The sequence below is a fragment of the Gymnogyps californianus genome, chromosome 10 (assembly GCF_018139145.2).
Source record: "Gymnogyps californianus isolate 813 chromosome 10, ASM1813914v2, whole genome shotgun sequence".
Taxonomy (NCBI): domain Eukaryota; kingdom Metazoa; phylum Chordata; class Aves; order Accipitriformes; family Cathartidae; genus Gymnogyps; species Gymnogyps californianus.
Window position 1 is genome coordinate 12,662,769 of NC_059480.1, and position 18,052 is coordinate 12,680,820.

The 18,052-nt window shown below is 36.3% G+C and overlaps 1 protein-coding gene across 1 annotated transcript in view; it reads right to left on the reverse strand.

The window, feature by feature from the left end:
* The window catches only part of SLC9A9 (solute carrier family 9 member A9), a 210,229-nt gene that overhangs the window by 80,017 nt on the left and 112,160 nt on the right, over window positions 1-18,052 (reverse strand). Inside the window, exons 10-12 of the mRNA XM_050902352.1 lie at window positions 13,967-14,080; window positions 12,002-12,113; window positions 6,314-6,467 (exon numbers count right to left, since the gene is read on the reverse strand). Coding sequence (XP_050758309.1) covers window positions 6,314-6,467; window positions 12,002-12,113; window positions 13,967-14,080 — 380 coding nt within the window. The remainder of the gene's footprint in view (window positions 1-6,313; window positions 6,468-12,001; window positions 12,114-13,966; window positions 14,081-18,052) is intronic.

Sequence of the window (18,052 nt, forward strand, 5' to 3'; positions counted from 1 at the left end):
GTAACACTGAATAATGTTATAATTTTATGTTTCAGATGTGATACAGTCAAATAGTTGGCCTTATTTCAAAAGCATTAACAGCTAAGCCAGATTCTCAAAATGTTTTGGATATAGCCCTATCATGTTTCTTCCTTTTTCATTTAGAAAACAGTGCTGTAGCCATACCACAAGGAAACCCCCACAAAAGAATCCGGTCTGTTTATGTTTTACAGTGGAACTTCTAAAAGTGGAACAAAAAAACCTCAGAATAAAACTTTAAAAACTTTCTTTAAAAATTTACTTTGCCAAAATAGCAATATATTATATGAGTTGGTAAGTCGTCCTCCAATAGGTCTTTCTGCAACTTTTAGTCTGAGTTCTTATGTTCTGTCGGTGTTATTCAATGCAGATTTGCCGTCAAAATAGATACAGGTAAACCGCTGTAAGGAGTATATATTTGGGTTGGTTGAATGATTCAGTCTATGAAGAATAAATAGACAAGAGACAAATCTCTTGAATTTGGTGGCTTCATATCAGTGATAGAGATATGTCTATGTGTAATCTGTAAGTGATTTTTTCCTTTCCTTCATGGCTGTAGATCTGGACGAGGGGTTACTGCATGCTTGACCCTTGCAAATGGCAGATTTTTTTTTCACGCTGATGACAATATTGCTCCCAGTTTACCTGCGCTCTACTCCTAGCCAGTCAGCATCGTTTCCTATACAAAACAGAAAAGAGTCTCCACAGCAATGATAGCCCTTTTGCTTATGTACTCATTTCAAACAGATCTGAGAACTCTTAATTTATAGGATGTGAATCCTCTTCTCTTATTCTCGTTACATGCATTAGATTGTTTTTTTCAGTTATATTTTTTACACTTGACGCATTTCTATGTTTTGTGTTCTCAGAGATCACTGGCTATATTAAGGTATGCTGTATTTATACCAGTGTAGTGTGAATGAACGACCAGCTGCTGCTCACCATCAGAGACCTTCTGGCTCCATCGATGCAGAGGAAGTTTTGGAAGTGTATAACCTTGACTTAGTTTTGTCTAGATGGGCAAAGAGAAATAGCTGTCTGTAGTTACAAAGCTGGAATCTGAACAGTGAAAAGAATAAGCAGAGCTCTGGGAAACCTCTGGAAGTGAATCCAAAAGTTTGGGTCAATTAGAAGTTAGGGAAGGCAATAGTTGGATATTAGAATAATAGTTTGTTTTGATTAATTTCATTTCCTGGGTTGGTGCTTTCTCATTGAAGAGTGCAATGAGGAGATTCTCCTGCTAAGAAAGTCAGTTTGGACAGCCTTGGTCATCCCAAAATAATGTGGTATGCCAGGCCTCTGGCATTACTATTTAGAGAAAGTTGGAGGTTTGGAACTGAAGTTTTAGGTGAACTAGAGATAGCATGTTTTTAAGGGCAGCCGGGCACATAGATATAGCCAGTTTCTAAAATACATGCCAAAGGCAATGGCCAGATAGGCACAGTATTAAAAGTTACTATTCAATGCTGCTTAGTATTTATTTAGAATATGGAATAAAAATCTCCTTATTCACTGAAGAACTGCTGCAAAGAGATGCACAAAGAGTCTGGACATCCCTTGACAAACATTTACACAGGAGGTGATGATAAATGAACAGGACCTAATACCTAGCACAATGCTTTTATAGGATGTGTTTTATTAACAGCTTTGTATTTTTGCTCTGCATGTCAGGAGAATCCTTTATCCCCAAACCTCTCATTGCAGATTTACTGTAAAATGTAGCGCGCTCTTTTTAATCAGAGTATGGGGAATGAAGGGAGACATATATCCAAAAGCATTAGCAGGTAATACTCAACATCTCTGAAGGCACATTTATTGAATACTTCAATTTGACTGTGAACTCATGCTTAAATGGCTATCTTTGTTTTGCTGTTGATGTATCATGATGATATTCTCATACGGTGATGCGGGTTTATTCATTGTCTGCCAAGGGCAGTATATTGTAGTCTTTTCACATGGGGAGTAAAGGCAATTTTTTTCTATTTACAACTCTCAGATAAGCCAAAAGACAATGTATTATTTAGGAACGTGGTGCAACCAATTCTGCTCACAGAATGCCAGCTGATAACACTGTAACAGGCTGTGCATATGCCTCTGTGCTCAGAAATGTCATGGTACTGTGCCAGACAACTGGGAACATTTAAATGGGACCCGATTTTCAGAAAGGGAACACTCAACACTTCCTGAAACTCAGAGTTTCAGGTATCTAAAAAAGGAGAGAGCTAAAATAAATAAGACATTTCTGAAAATGTATGTCTCATTCTTTTAGAACAAAGTTAAAAAATATTCAGACTTTGCCAAGAATTTTAAGACTCATTTTGAAGGCTACTCTGTATCGGTAAATATACTAGTAAAATAATGAGAATGATTGGTATGGATTTCTTTTAAAACTGTATTTTGACATATAGAGACATGCATACATAAGTTGTGCCATTAGCAGGTCAGATTTCCAAGGCTTTAAGAACCTTTCCTAGATTCAAGCTACTGTTTAAGTAGGAGCATATGTTTCAATATAATTTGCTTGTTAAATGAAGGGACCTACAATTGTGAACCTTAATAAGCTTGGGTGAACTCCTGGGATCAATTTAAGCTTCTTTTTGCAAAAGCTCTCAGCATAGCTGGCCTCTGCAACCTTGTGAGATAGTTGAGTGATATTGCTGCATTAAATGGGAGATGGAAATGGAGCCTTTTTTGGTAGCACATGGTTAGTTTTGATAATATATCTTACTATATGTTTTGGCAACAATTTGCAAGTGTTGTATAAGCTATACATATTCCTGGAATAAATCAGCTGGTAGTTATCTCTGAGGACACATCTTCATCTTTTCTCTAAAAATAGAGTGACAGATTATATTTACATTAAGTTGAATTTTAACTGGAAAAAAAAGAAAAGCAGATCTGATGCTATTGCTGTGAGGAGAGGTGGAAGATTATGGAAATTCCAGTTATTATGGAAACAAAGATTGATTTTTCAGAAGACTATTACTACTATTATTTAAAAATTGTCATTGTTCTATTCCCTTATCCTCTGTTGATATATGAGGAGTCTTGGTCACCATTATGAGAATTTCACAATGTAAATTACGGCGAGTGCAATAAATCATTGAAACATAGTATAATATGTAGACAATAATATACAATAAGAAGGCTGTACAGATCTTGAATACCGTCTTTTACCTTGACTAACACTGTAATGCATTATGGTAGAGCAAATGGTAAATATATTAGTTATTTGTTATTTATGTTATTTTTACATGTCTTCAACTTAATGGATGATAGATTTATTTGTGTTTTAAAACCAAAATGTGGATAAAGTTGGTCTGTAACATATAAACTCAAGCACTTATCTCTAGGATAAGACTGACTTGATCAGCCTTAAGGAGTTAAGAGCTGCATCTCCTGAACTACTGATAGGAACTGTAGCCTATTCCACATAGCTAGAGTGGGCACAAATTAAAATGTATGTGAATGAGATTCAATTAATCAAAATAGTCTCAGAAATCACATGTTCCTCTTTATTATCCTCTGAATGCCTCCTGTTCAATTAACTACATTACCTGCTGGATAATCATTTTATGATGAAATGGTTAATTGGCAAAAAAAGCATACTCAGCTTTGGACTGTTATTTGCTTGATCTCACTGTATTTTTGACCGTTCCTTTCTCCTGAGAAGGTTTACCTATACAGCAACTCGTAGGTTACGTAGGGAAATCCAGTGTAGTCACTGTGACCTCAAAGCAGCCATTCATATATTTTTCATTTCCTGTAAGTACTTAATTTTGATAATGTGAATAACTTTATTTCTAGTTGTTTAGATAAACTGATCTAGCACTGTGCTTTGGATTTGAACAATAGTGGTAAATCTGGTTCCCTAAAGCACTGGGGAATCACACAGAAGTGGTTTCAAACTGCCCTGGGAATGGTGCCTGACATAAGTTCACATCAATTGAACACTTAAGGGCTAGTGTGAGACCAGTCTTCCTCTTCTGTACTTACAGACATAGTTGCAGCATTTCACTGGCTTCATCCCTTTTTTCTGTAACTGATGACATACCAACCCATTCCAATGAGTCTCTTCACAGACAATCATATAATTTTTGTACTCATAATACAGTTTCCCTTGGCTTTTTGAGCTGAACCTTCCAAACTAGCATGAAAAATACAATCTCTTTCTTCTAATTTTATAAAAAAAAAAAAGTGGGGATAGATGCAGCTCAGAATTGCCGTTCAGGCACAGCTGCAAGCATACTGGGGGTAGTACACCAAGCAAGGCGGTGTAATTTGGAGCAGCCCCACAACTCTCTCAGCCAACCCAAGTCTGCTAGAATCCATACAAGTGTCAACTGGCATGAATTACCACCGCCTTTAAGTACAATTACTTAGTAAAATTACTTGACTAAAATGACAAATGCTGGTAGCTAAGGACAAAATTCCATATTGAGGTGTAATAAATTACAAAGACAGTTAAATATATTCACTAGAAAGAGAAATCAGAGCCTCAAGATACATTTGTAATTAAAGATATCTATTTAAAGTTTTATCTCAGTTTGACCACACATTCATAATTTATGAAGCTGTATGTTCTGATGTCAAGAAATTAAGCGGGAATTGTGAATGTAATAGCTTTATAGTAAGAAAATCTGTCTTCCAGTTACGAAAACAAATTATTTGATTGGTAAATCTGCCTGGCAGATCTGCTGGGATTCAGAGGATCCCCAAAGAGATAAGCATTTCAGACCAATAATGACGGTCTACTTTCAGCGTCTTTGGTAAAATCTATCGTACAGTTGGATAAAGAAAGAAGCACATGCTTGCACTGAATGGTATAAATAGTTAATATGAGAGTCAGCCCCTCACCTGTGGTCTTGTGGGCCTTCCCACCTCTGAGTAGTACTAAGTAGCAGAAGAAATGCCATTGCATCCAATTAAATTGCTCGTGTTAGTGAAAGCACTTGACAATGTTCATTTAAAAATTACCTAGAGAGCTAGACCAGGACAGGCATCTAGTGACCTAGGTCCTTAGACTAGACACATGACTACTACCCACCTCCTTTTTCCCTTACTGTATTCTCAAAATTATTCCTTAATCTCCTATTATAGTAATCCAAACCGATCTGGTCCACAAGATCTAATGAGAGTATTCCTTCTCACCCACATTTCTGTTACCATATAGAGCAACTCTATTGCTGACAGTGAAAAAGTGGCAAATCTCAGAAAGATGGCTGATAGTGGCAGAGTATATCCAAACTGTAATGAACTTGATTGACATTCTGGGACATAAGAGAGATGTCATGAAAAAGAATCAAACTGTCACAGAAATGGAAAGCCCCTATATTGCATATGGATGCCTGCATTTTATGCTTATACAGTACACTTGTACGCTAGTCCTTGTTTTTGTCTGCAAGCTTTTATCTATGCTCTTTGTTAAAGCTCCGATTTAGTTATCTTCAGCTGGTATTTTATAGCAACAGTCTGACACAAAGGCTTGTTAATCAGACGTAATTTTGTAAACAAGGAAAGCATATGCTATATATAGAATAAATGTCAAGAAATTGTGAATTACAAGCCTATCTTGATACTGAGGTTTTCTTTGGTGACCTTACAAACCATGGCAGTGAGTTCTAAATGGATTATGAAGTAACCAGAACTCAGCAATAGCATTACACTCTTACTGTTAAAGTGGGGTTTCAGAAAGCACATTTGGCAGGACACCACATTTAAATTGTACTCTTTATTCTACTTTCCTATTTCACTCTGTTTTCTCATTTAACCTCCCTTGTCATTCGTTGCTGTCTGTGAATACAAGCAACTATGAAGTAATTTAGAAAATAATATAGCGAAGAGGCATATATAAAACAATGAGTAATAAATTAATGGCTGAATGATGCACCAATGCGGGTAGATTTTCTAGTATATTCACATTATAATCAGAAATACATTACTTATGACATGTTTGTGTAATAAAAACATATTTTAGCTGCCTTTACAGCTCTTTCTTCAACAGTGAGGAGGACACTGCTAACATTTATTCACAGTTTTTAAAAGGAACAGTAGTGAAACAAACTCTTAGGAAATAAGGATGGGTCTGACCTAGGTCCAAACCCATAATGAACTTGGGAAGAACCTGTTTCTTATGGTCTGGAGCCTCTACCAGGTAGCCAAATGCTTCCTTTGTGCTTGTAAAACTCTATTAAAAAGCATATAAGTACGCCTTAGAAAGCTGTAGGAATTTAGTGATTGATCCATAGTGATTGAATTCTATTTTGATGGTTAATATTGTAAAGAGAGTACTAACCTGATCTGAAGCCACGCGAGCATTGGTGTTGTGCCCCCACCAAATACCCAGACTGTGAAAAACACAATAAGCAGTGCTGTTGTAAACATCATTTGTTTGGGCTGGGATTCTGTGTCTCGAATAGCCAATGCAAATGCTATTGCACCACGTAAACCTAAAAAAAAAAGACAAGAATGACAACTTAATGTGATGGAGAAACAGAATTTTACTCTTTTCAGCCCAAATCCAATTCCAAGGGCAGAGGAAATTTTTAGACCATGATCATACTTATAAAATGTGGAATTGTGCTAATTGAAAGGATGGTGTTTAATGCAATGTAAGTGACTTCGCAAAAGTGGACGATGAAACTACTCTCATATTCACATAATAATCACACATTTGTTTTACATCCACTGAATTCTTTGTCCTGAATAATTGCAAATTAAATAGTAATCTAGACTTTATGCACATTAAAAAAGAAATCTATTCCCTGTGGTTTTTTACTGACTTCAGTGGGACTGCTCATGAAATCAGGTGCAAGGGAGAAAGAGAGTTGGCATTAAAATCTGTACCCAAATAGGCTACCAATTTTTTGCTTGAAAAAATAGAAAATGTCTTTAAAATCTTTTAATGTGCTAAGAAGAGTCAGAAAAATTATGACTTAAAAACAATAAATAGTTTTTAAAAGATTATTTTAAGTATCAAAAAAGGGATGCAGAATAAATGTACATTTTTAGCTCTTAATGTACTCGAAATATTATAATAGTTGTAAAATTATACACCTACAGAGACTGAATAAACAAAAACTTACAAATGTGGAGAAAACAGCTAACAGTGAGTTTAAAAAAAGCCCCATAGATAGTAATAAGCTAACTAAGGAGGTCCTCACAGAGTGACACATTTAGAAAAAGAGGGGGAAAAAAGCCCGCTAGTGCCTCCAGCTCTTCGGATGCATGATACAAATAATACTCTACATTTTCCAATGCTTTTCATTTATCTATTTAAATTTACTTTACTGTTTTCTAAAAAAAACCAGGTATACAATACACACAGAATCCAAAAAATACTTTGCAAGTATCAAGAGATTAAATCTAATAATTAAACCTCTTGTAAGACACTGATGGTTTATGCAGAATCATTTAATCAACTGCTAAATGCAGCTATTTTTGGAGTCAAACTCTAAAGCTCTTTAAGATTATATAGCTAGAATGTGAATTATTTGGTATAGAAGATGGACAGTTTATCCAGAGAACAGTAGAAAGCTATTTCTGCAAGGAAGTACCAGACTGTAGTTACATTAGCTGAAAATGGTCAGTGGCAGCAGGTTTAAAATCTCTGCTTTTATGAAAATAACACTGCAGTCAACAAGTGGGTTTGTCCTTGACTTTGCTTTTATGTAAAAGACATCTCTAAGGATGCACATGCTTTACTATTTTCTTATGGGGAAAAAAATATCAGCTCATTTTAAACATGTATCTGAGGAGGGAATGAACCACTATTGAAATGGTCTTTTTCCAATGGTTACAGTGGAAATCTAGATGACTAGCCCAGATTAAATGCTTACATTATTGGTGGCTACATTCTGGTGGAAAACAATGCTGCTTTCCACAACTGCATCACAATGGTGTGTGCAATATCAAACCTAGAACATCTCTTCTGGTAAGAGGGAATATTAAAAAAAAAAAATTGTTAATGAATATGTTATGAAGACTCTCTACTTCTTGAGCGCTGGACTGGCTATTCTTCAGTTTAGAGAAATAGTGAGTGCCTTCACTGAATTTTTCATTTATAAAAGGCTCAACATGGTCTATAAGAGTTAATTCAGTTTCAAATAAAAACATATCTAGTAAAATAAATAATCAAACAAAGCATCTGCTTCCAGCTAAAGCAGTGGGAAGCAGATGAATATAACCTAAAATGTAAAGACTCAATGAGAAGCAAGGAACACTATTATATATATCAAAATACATTCCAGGTAACAACACAAAAGAAGGAAGGGAATTTTAACAACCTCAGAAGATGGTAAGATACTGAAATAGACTGAAGATAAGGAAGGTTAGGTTTTCTGTAAAACCTTACGGAAAAATACCAACAAAGCACAATAGAATGATTGGCTCCAACGGACATTGGTACCTCAGCTGCACCTGGAGACAGTGGCGTGGTAGAAGGAAAACGCTCTGATGAACCATTAGCAGAGATTCTCTCCCCTCATCTTTCAGAGATGCTGCACTGACAGCAGCTCCACATCTGTGCTGTGATCCACTGATCCTTTGGGCTCTATCACAGATTTCCTACCAGATTTTTCTGCTAGCTGTGCCAGCCATTAGGGATTTATCTTTAAGAGATATTCTTTAATGTGTCAGGGCCTCTAAAGAAAACCACACCCAGGGTTAAGCTTCAGAGGCCCACAGAATAGGAAAGGTGTGTCCTATTGGGCTGTTATCCACCCTTTGCTCACACTCCACAAACACACATCCCTCCAAACCCATCCCTCTGAAGAGCCTTTGAGGGCAGTAGTGTTTGTGGGTAGTGTGGAGAGAATCTGCCAGGAAAGGAGACTTTTTCTGTGTGTAGATCTGGTGTTTTGGTTTCAGCTGTAGTTCTCTGCGCTTTTCTTCCTTGCTTTCTTTTCTCTTTAGCTGATTTTTCATATCTATCTTCTTGGAAAAGTTCACTTTGGCACTTCCCACCACCATGTATGTATAAGTGTGCAGATGTAAATGCCTGCACAACAGCTGCCTGTACACAGGCATTCTTTTTCATTTTTCTTCTGCGTTTGTGTTCCACCCTTTCAGACTCTGCTGCTGCTGTAATGTCTTATATTAACAGCAACCACCCCTGTAGCACTGTGTCCCACAAGCTTCCCTCTTGCTGATTTATATGCTGTAGAGAAGAGGAAAGCACAGTAAAAAGTAAATAGAGATATTGGAAGAAGAGTGGAAGGTGCAGTACTGTACCTGTGAAATAGTCCCCTCCTGGTCATGTGGCAGTGATGCCCAAATATCAAACATGTTATTGCCATTAATAAATCCATCTGGATCTATTTTGTTTCCTTCCCTTTTAATTTGATTACCAGTTAAAGGTATCATAGCAGGGTCTGAACTGAAAGGAGGCAATTTTCATGCAGCATAGACCACTAGTTTACAGTGATAGCTCCCTTACAATTTAAGACATTAAAATACTTCTTTTTCACATAAGCAGAGACTGCTGGCCTGCTCATTTTAGCTGATGTTGAACTTAATTTGAGAAACTCAGGCTTAATTATACAAGGACTAATCTAGTTTTGATTTACCATGGAATATTATCAGGAATCCCAATTAAACATAGTTGTAAAAGTGAATCCATCCTCTGTAATGTGGTGTTAGAGGAGTGGCAGAAGCAGATGAAGAATAGAATAAATCAAAATGCTACATAATCTACTTCTAAGCCTAACTCTTCCACCTTTTCTCAAATATATTAATAATCCTCAAAAAGTAGAACTTAATGACTTCAGTAGAATTCTTTGTAGAGTAAGGTATACTCAAATACTAATCAACAATGTACTTGCCTGACCTTAATTGCTTTTTTCAGACTTTGATATTCATGGTGATTATGGCAGTAAAACTCAGTAAAGAAAGCAGTAAATGTTTGGTGCATTCGGTAATGATAAGATGGAAAACAAAACTAACCCCAAATTCGTTGTTTTCTACATCTGACTGTGTGATGCTGTGGTGAGTGAAGCCCTGTTTTCCCCGGGATCGACTAGAACCTGATGCTATACCAGAATATTGCTGCTGATCTTGTGCAGGCAATAAGTGTCTTCCTCCAAACTCAAATTCCATGCCTTGTTTAGTCATATCAGAAATGTGTCTCTCTTCTGGCAGTCATTGTCTTCTCTGTTTATCACTATATACAGTCTGATCAGTTTATAGTAAATAAGAATGTTATTGATAACTAAGCACAAATCTTAGTGCATATTAAAAAGTGCAATTACACAGAAAATCCACATATCCTAAGTGTTCTGTGAAGTGTGAACCTGCTGGCAGTGTGAAAGGCAGTCAGTCTTTATCGCTGTACTTGCAGATGATGCCACTTTTTTATAACTTTGTAAAGACATTTTTCTCTACAAAATACAGTGTTTCTTTGAAAACAATTAAAAATTACTTTTCTGAGTATTTTAACATTTACATTTTAGAAGTTTTCAGTACTACTCTTTTCAGTTCTCAGAAACTGAATCTTTTCCAGATTGTACTGGAAAGCTAACATGTGAGTGTGAGTTCTCACGTTCAGTTGTTGGCTGCAGGCTACTTTGTGCTCCTAGTTCTGTGGAGAATGAAATTTGACTGGAGAAAACAAGGACAGAAAAGTTGAAGAATAAGATATATTTTAGAAGATTTTTAATTCTGTACTTTATGTGTTGAAAAATAAAAGCCAAAACAGAGCCCAGAAACTAGATAACTAATGATATGAAGTTATTTTTTATGTTGTTGTCTAGTTGGCCACCTGCTTGCTTTACTGACTGATCTACATATACATCTTATGTGGCTAACAATCATAGGTGAGCAGGTGGTCTGAAAGCCAGTTCCTAGTGGATGTATGTCATCATCTCTCACTACAATCTAGCTGGTATTAACTGACATTTTCAGTGGCAGCTTTTAGCAGAAGGATTGAATGGATATAGAAATGAACTACTGTGTTGCTCTCTAGAGAGATGGAATTATATAGGCATAAATGAGGCACCCTGATGTGGAGTACTCCTGATGAGGAAGCTTGAAATGTGGTGCGTTGCATTTTACTTGTTATCTGGCTAAGTAGATCAGTGCACATCACGGCTGTCAATCTAGAACTTTTATCCATAAAAATTTGGAATAGGTTTTTGTATAAAAAGCAGGAAAATGAAGAGAAAAAAAAAGTGCTGACTTTCTAATTTTAGAAAATTATTTCATAAATGGCATTGGGGGATCTGTGTTTCTGTCTTTTACTGAACAAATATTTTTAGCTTATAAGTGAGTTTTTCCTAACTAGTATCAGAAAGTCAAGTGGAGGTATTTCTAGCTTGTGCAAGTCCAAAGCCCCAGAATCCAGCTGAGATTTTAACAGTTCAGGGGATGATGCACAAACCAGAGTAGAACATGGCTCCCTCTTCTGGATTTATTCTTTCTTTTAATTCTACAACGTTAACCAGAGTTAAAAAACAATAAAATCTGACTTAGGAAAATAAAGTACTCAAATATCAGGCTAGAATACATATGAAAAGGTCTGTGGAATTAAAGTCTCCTAGTCTCATGTTTCAAAGTAAAACTGTTCCTGAAGTTAAAGGAATTGCCAAAGACTCTGTCTGATTTGAGTATCAGTACGGACACCTTCAAAGTTGGATATTTATTTGCTGATATGTAAGCATACTGTCAGGTACACTACAGGTGCCTCTAAAACAACACAACATAAACCCATGGTATTCCCAAATTGTCATGGAAGTGTAGACAGATGGGGGACAATGGGTTGAAATACTGGCTTGCTGGGTGGTAGGTTTCCAAAAAGTTAATTAAAATAGGTCCAGAGCATAGAGAAGTTGGTGAGAATACATCCGTTTCCTTCAGTAGCTTTGAAGAGAGACTGTCTTGAGTTTTAAGATAATGACTTCTTTGTGATAGATGTGGCTTTTCTGGTGATAGATGACTATCTTTGTCAGTTTTTAAATGTGGACAGGAAAAATACCAAAATAGCACTTACCTGAAAACATCATCATGTGCTGAAAGTTCCTGGGAATCTTTTGTTTTCGACCCAAATTCAAAAGGAAAGAAAGTGGGTATATGTTGCAAGCTCTTGCTACAAAAACTGCCACCTAAAATGTAAGATGTTGAGGAAAATGGTGGAGGAACTACTGACAAAAACAGAATTAACTTAAACCCAGTATTTCTCCAAAGTTATTTTAAAACTGCAATTAAAATGAATATGAGATTATCTTCCTTCATATTTTACATGTCAGATCCTTCTAGTTCCAATTTCATTATAAAACTGTGCAGTGGCACAGATTGTCTTCCCCAGACATCCTGGTTTTATATTCATCATTATCTATCCCACTTCAATCACTCTACTTTTACTCATCACATTTGTATCACATGTGACTTCATCTTCAGTCCTTCAGTAAAATGCCCATCATCAATTGCAGAGATGACATTATCTCCTTGAGCAGCAAATTGCAAAGAATAAATGTGCTTTTGGACATGATTACTTTCTTATTTCCTTACAATTCATATTGTCTATATCCAGCACTCTCTGCTTTTTTTTTTTCCCTTTTTCTTTGGAGATTTTTCAAAAAGAGTTCTTTATTACTCCTCTGTGGAACGATCACAAAAGTTGCCTTAATTTGAAACACGAGGCTATTTCAGATTAAAAAAAAGACAATCAGAGCTCCTTATACATGCTTTTAGCAGGTTCCATCCTCCTGTTGTCTTGTGACTCTTAGGGCTCAATTATGGCACTCTTAGTCCGAGACGTGCTGTGGACTGTAGAATAGATGAAGTACTTGAGTGGCAATGTCTGTATGTATCATACCTCCTGGGCCAAGAGCTGCTTAAAGCTCCTATGGAGTTGGGAGAATATGCATTAGCAGTGGTTGCTTCACATGCCCTGTGCCTCAGCCGTCCAGTGCAACCCTGTCGCAGTCTTTGGCTCTTAAGAGAGCAAACGACAGAGCCAGGTCCCTGCCGTGCTCTGCAGCACAGTCCCCATCTGGGGTGCTGAGTGCTGCTCTCACGTTCAACTGGCTTCCTCTGCTAGGAGGGCAGGACACAGTATTGCACTTGCCTTGTGGTGGTGGTGGGGTGCAATAGGCTCTTGGAGTCCTCTCTGCCATCTAACCCAACCTGTAGCCAAGGGAGCTGTGATGCAGTTCTTCTTATTCATTTGGAAATTACATATAAAAATTACTGCAAGTAAACAGTATGATCCCAGCTTTCAAAGCTATTACAGTTCATCAAAAAGTGATAACCAAAGGGCTGCTGCTCTGAGCGAAAAAAATCATTCTGTAAATTGTCAGCATGAAAAGAATCGATACCACTGTACAAGTAAGCAACAGCTTTGTTGAGAAGCCGTGGCAGAATTAAAGACACAGACTCTTTTTCTTACCAGTCCTCTTAGGCACATGATGGTGTAAATAAATCCATGTACACTAGAGATATCAAATACAAAGAAGGAAGGATTTGAACAATGCAGAACTGTTTGCTTTTTAAGGACTTAATATCGTTTAAGTAGCTTTGGGGAAGTTCTGCCTATGGCACACAGAGGCAGCTCCACAGTTTGTGGATCTGCACTGGCTCTGGACAGGGAAAAGGATTTTGTGTGCCTGCACCTGTCCCCACAAATGTGTCCCAATACACATCCCAATTTCCCACCCCCCTTGTTAAACCAGTGGCAAAAGTTCCCCAGCTGGTTTAAAGCTATCTGCCTTGTAGCAGATCTGCAAAACAGCAACTGTCAAAAGACCGTGTGCTTACGTGCATTGAGCCAGTTATTGAGATATACATAATAAAGATGATTGCCTTTGGACTTGACAAAAAATTGATTTTTAGTATTTAAGGAACTGATTGGTTTGCTTGTTGACATTGTTTTTCACATGGACCACATATTCTTTATATATATATAAAAATACATATACATGTACATAGATATATACTTCTTTAAAGCAAAGGATACAAATGCACCAAATATAAAAAGAGGATTGAAGATATGATTTTGAAACGTGAATAGTGCAAGTCCCATGTAACAGAAGATGACATTCTCAGCCAAAAAATTCATGAACTCGAACAACTTAAATGAGAGAGAAAGAACACAATTATGACTCATGTCTGTAACTAACTACTGTTTATCACCAGGTTCCCTTGGAATACAGAACTATTTAGATGAAAGGAACAGAAATCACACCTATTTCAAGGGTGGATTTTAAAACCATCTAATTTGCTATACAGTATACGTGGTGTCTTTTAGCTTTAAAAATCATAGTTGCTTGCATGTTTTTCTCTGATTTGTGTATGAAAGCTTGACATAGACAACTGATAAAATACATAAACAGCAAGTAAGTTATACAAGCTTCAATGCAAACTACAAGGAAGTTGAGGGAATTTAACTTCACTCATGTTTACACAGGTGAGCCTGGGAAAGGGCTCCTGATGACACACATGGCTATGCGTAAGTACAGTACTGCGTATGGGTACGCTAAGGCCAAGAGAGAAAAAAAAAATCCAAAATGGACTTTTAAGAACCTGTGCATTTAAAATATAACACGATCTTTTTTATTACCATCAATATTATCCTGCAGATGAAAACTTTTATTGCACTGTATGGACATCAATATCAATTACTCATTTCAAACCAAACTATTTAAGATATCATTTAAACGTATTACAAAATAAGCCTAAAATACATGATTACGGTAGGATTTCTTCTGTGAAAAAACAAGCAAAGCCAAAATATTCATTTGCCTTGAAGGGATGTTCTTGATTGCATTTGCGGCTGATTATAAAAACTAATAAAATAAATTTTCATTTTTATCCATATCTGGAAAAAATCAATCATTGCTGCCAAATAACTACAGGAGAGAAAAAGAGATCTTTTCACTTCTGAAGTCACTTTTGGGCTCAGGAGACTATGCTAACAAATCCTGATGCAGAATTAGGGCCAAAGTTTGTCAGTCTGTATACAACCAGTCATACATCACTATCTGGAATGTTACTATGGAGATATTTTATTCATCCTTAACGGGCTTATGTATTTTTTGTAATATGTTTGTGCTTCTAAAAATAAATATCCAACAGCAGTCACTAAGATATAACAAAGGAAAAATGAGAGCTGTCAGAATCATTATTTGAAACAAATTTCAGAGGCAAAATGGCATAAAACCCAGTAGTATATGGGAAGATATTTTGGACCCCATGGCAGCACCATCAGTTACACCAAGCACATATTCCACAGCCCCGTTTTTGTGCTGCAATGCTGAACAACATGAAAACAAACACAAGAAATATTTGCAAGTTAGTAGACTGAAATTATTTAAATTAAATTTAAACGAGAGAAACCAGTTGTCAAAAAAACTCGAATATGGGATCTTGCGACCTATAGAAGTTATTATGATAAATCTTTGCATTTCCATTTTGGGAGCAAACATGATCCCACTGCTTTGTGGGAATGTCATCTGACACATTTTTCTAATGCTTTAAACAATGTATCAGGAGTGTCATGACAGGATCTACATATATATATATAAAATATATATTTTTGTATATATAAAAATCTTTTGAGGGGAAGGGTACTGTTATGAGGAGCCACAACTGCATACTTCAGTTGTTGGGATAAGATAAAGGTGCTCCAGATGTTTTAAAGCTGAATGATATTTCACTCTTCATTTACAAAATCTCATTCAAGACTTAAAGAAATGTAAAGTAGATCTACTATTGACGCATTTTGGAAACACAGTTTCTGAAACTAAAGTTTCTTCCTTGTATTTTCCAAACTTTTTGTTGACATACATCTTTTGAAGGAAAACAGATTTTGCTATATCATTGCTTTTGCTGTATACTCTTTCTCAATAATCTTCAACAGTGAATTCAAGCTTTTACTCTTGCCTGAAGTGCTTTCATGACATTACTGCTTTTAAACTTCTCACCCCTTGTCTCCCAGTAATCTGGTCAAGATGCAGTCTTTATGTATTTCTTGTAAATTCAGTTTAGTGCATCTTTTACATTTCCCTACAACTTTACCTCCTTTTCTGGCTATATGCATGCTGTTTTTTCCTACTTCAATGCAGCTTCAAATCTCCAGCATGATTTCAGTAAGTGATTCGTAAAAAGAAAAATCCCTAATTCTTGACTGTGTGTTTCCAATCAACATGGACAATATATACTTCCTTTGCTCACAGGGCCAATGTTTCCTGTGCCACCAGCACAGGTCTATTAGTTTTCTTAGCCTATATTTACAGTGTATGTAACACTTTTTAGCCGTCATCTATGTCAGATACATGCAACACTGTAATCTACTGCAGTTCTTGAATCATATTGCTGGACATCTACTGGTTTGTTTGCAAGAGCAAATACAATCCAAATCCCATGTTTTTTTCTGTGAATTTTGGTGCTGAACTGTGCTGGGGTTTTTTTCCCATCTTATCTCTAGTTTCTTTGTATTTTGATCTTCCACTATCAGAGCACTGCCTACTTGATAGAGGATTAAATCCAGACTAGTTTCCTTCCTTTTTATAGCAAAAATCCAGGTGTTATTTCAGTAGCTAATTTAGAGTAGACTCCTTCCTATTCCAGGCATAGCCGTGATATGCTCTGTCATGAAAGATTCAGCTCCTTAGAATGGTAAAACTAGCTCATTAACTTTATTCTTCTGTATTCCCTATATAGTTTGTTCTCTCTTTTAAAAAGTATATCACTAACATGACACATTTATTCATGGAGTGCAACCTATTCAGATTTCTCACCCTGAGTTATAAAAAAAAAAAAATTTAAAAAATATCAACTGCTTCAGAAATAGTTATTGTCATAAAAGAAGTGATATCTGAAGGCCTCTTCCTGGAACACGACACTTGTAGATATAACATGAAACTTATCCACCGTCCTCCAGACTTCACTTTTATTCCTGTATTCAGCGTAGTGTTTTATTTAGTGTTTCTTCAACTTCTGTGTTTTGTTCAACAGCAATACAGAGCCCATGGAGATACTCCATTAAGCACTTAACTGTCAGTGCTGCACAGCATAAATCCTATCAGAACAAAACAATTTATTCTAAAGAGATCTTCTAAAAACTGTGTTAAGAAACAGCTTCCATAGAAGCATTTTCCCAAATTGTCATGCCTTTCACACAAATGTTTCTGTCACTATTTTAAAGATGAGATGTCAAGACCTTTTGATGAGAAGCAGAAGAATAGGAGGAATAGGTTTTCATCTGAAATTTATAATTTCCTGGGACACCCAAGGAGTTCCAAGAAGAGTTGCACCATATGCATTAGCCTCTGAAAAACATTTTTTTTGTCTGAGTGGCTATAAGCCAGGTCCATGCTATGGTCCATGAGCTGCTTAAATGCCACTCAAAAATTTCCCTTATTTTGAATATATGTACTTGCAAGTGGAATTACTTGCATGGGGGGGGGGGGGGGGGAAGTTAGGCTTAGAATCCTAGATATCGAGTCCTTGGAAGTATTTTGTCTATAACCATAAATTCCCTTCCCTTGCCACCCGCACAGATGACTGACCTCTTTCTACTCTAAATGAAATTGGCATTAAATTGCTCATATGCTGCCATTAGTTTCCCTAAGGCTATCAGAAAATTATACTAGAAACCATTTTAATATACACATAGTAATAAAACATTTTTTCTGCATAAAACTAAAAAACCTCATTTGTAATGTGCTGTTTCTACCTCTCCACGAAGTCTATAAATCTGCTTATAGCTTTAAAGTAAGAGTTGTAATAAATCACCAGTGTCAACACATTGCAGAGTAGAGTATTAATTACAAAAAACACTGGTTCGGAACCAATCTGGGCACTTGGTTTAGGTGTTTAGCTCAGTGAGTTACTGAAACTGGTCTTTGCTTTGCTTTAGTTATTTTCTCTGTAAAAAGTGGATATTACAAAAGATTTATATTAAAAATGTCTATTAAAATTGACATAATATGTATTTAAAACCATGTCATTCACAAAATGTGCCTAGTTTTTCTATTACTCAGCCATTGTAAGTACTAAGAGGGATGTGCAAAAAATCAGTTTTAAGTTGGGACATTCTTCT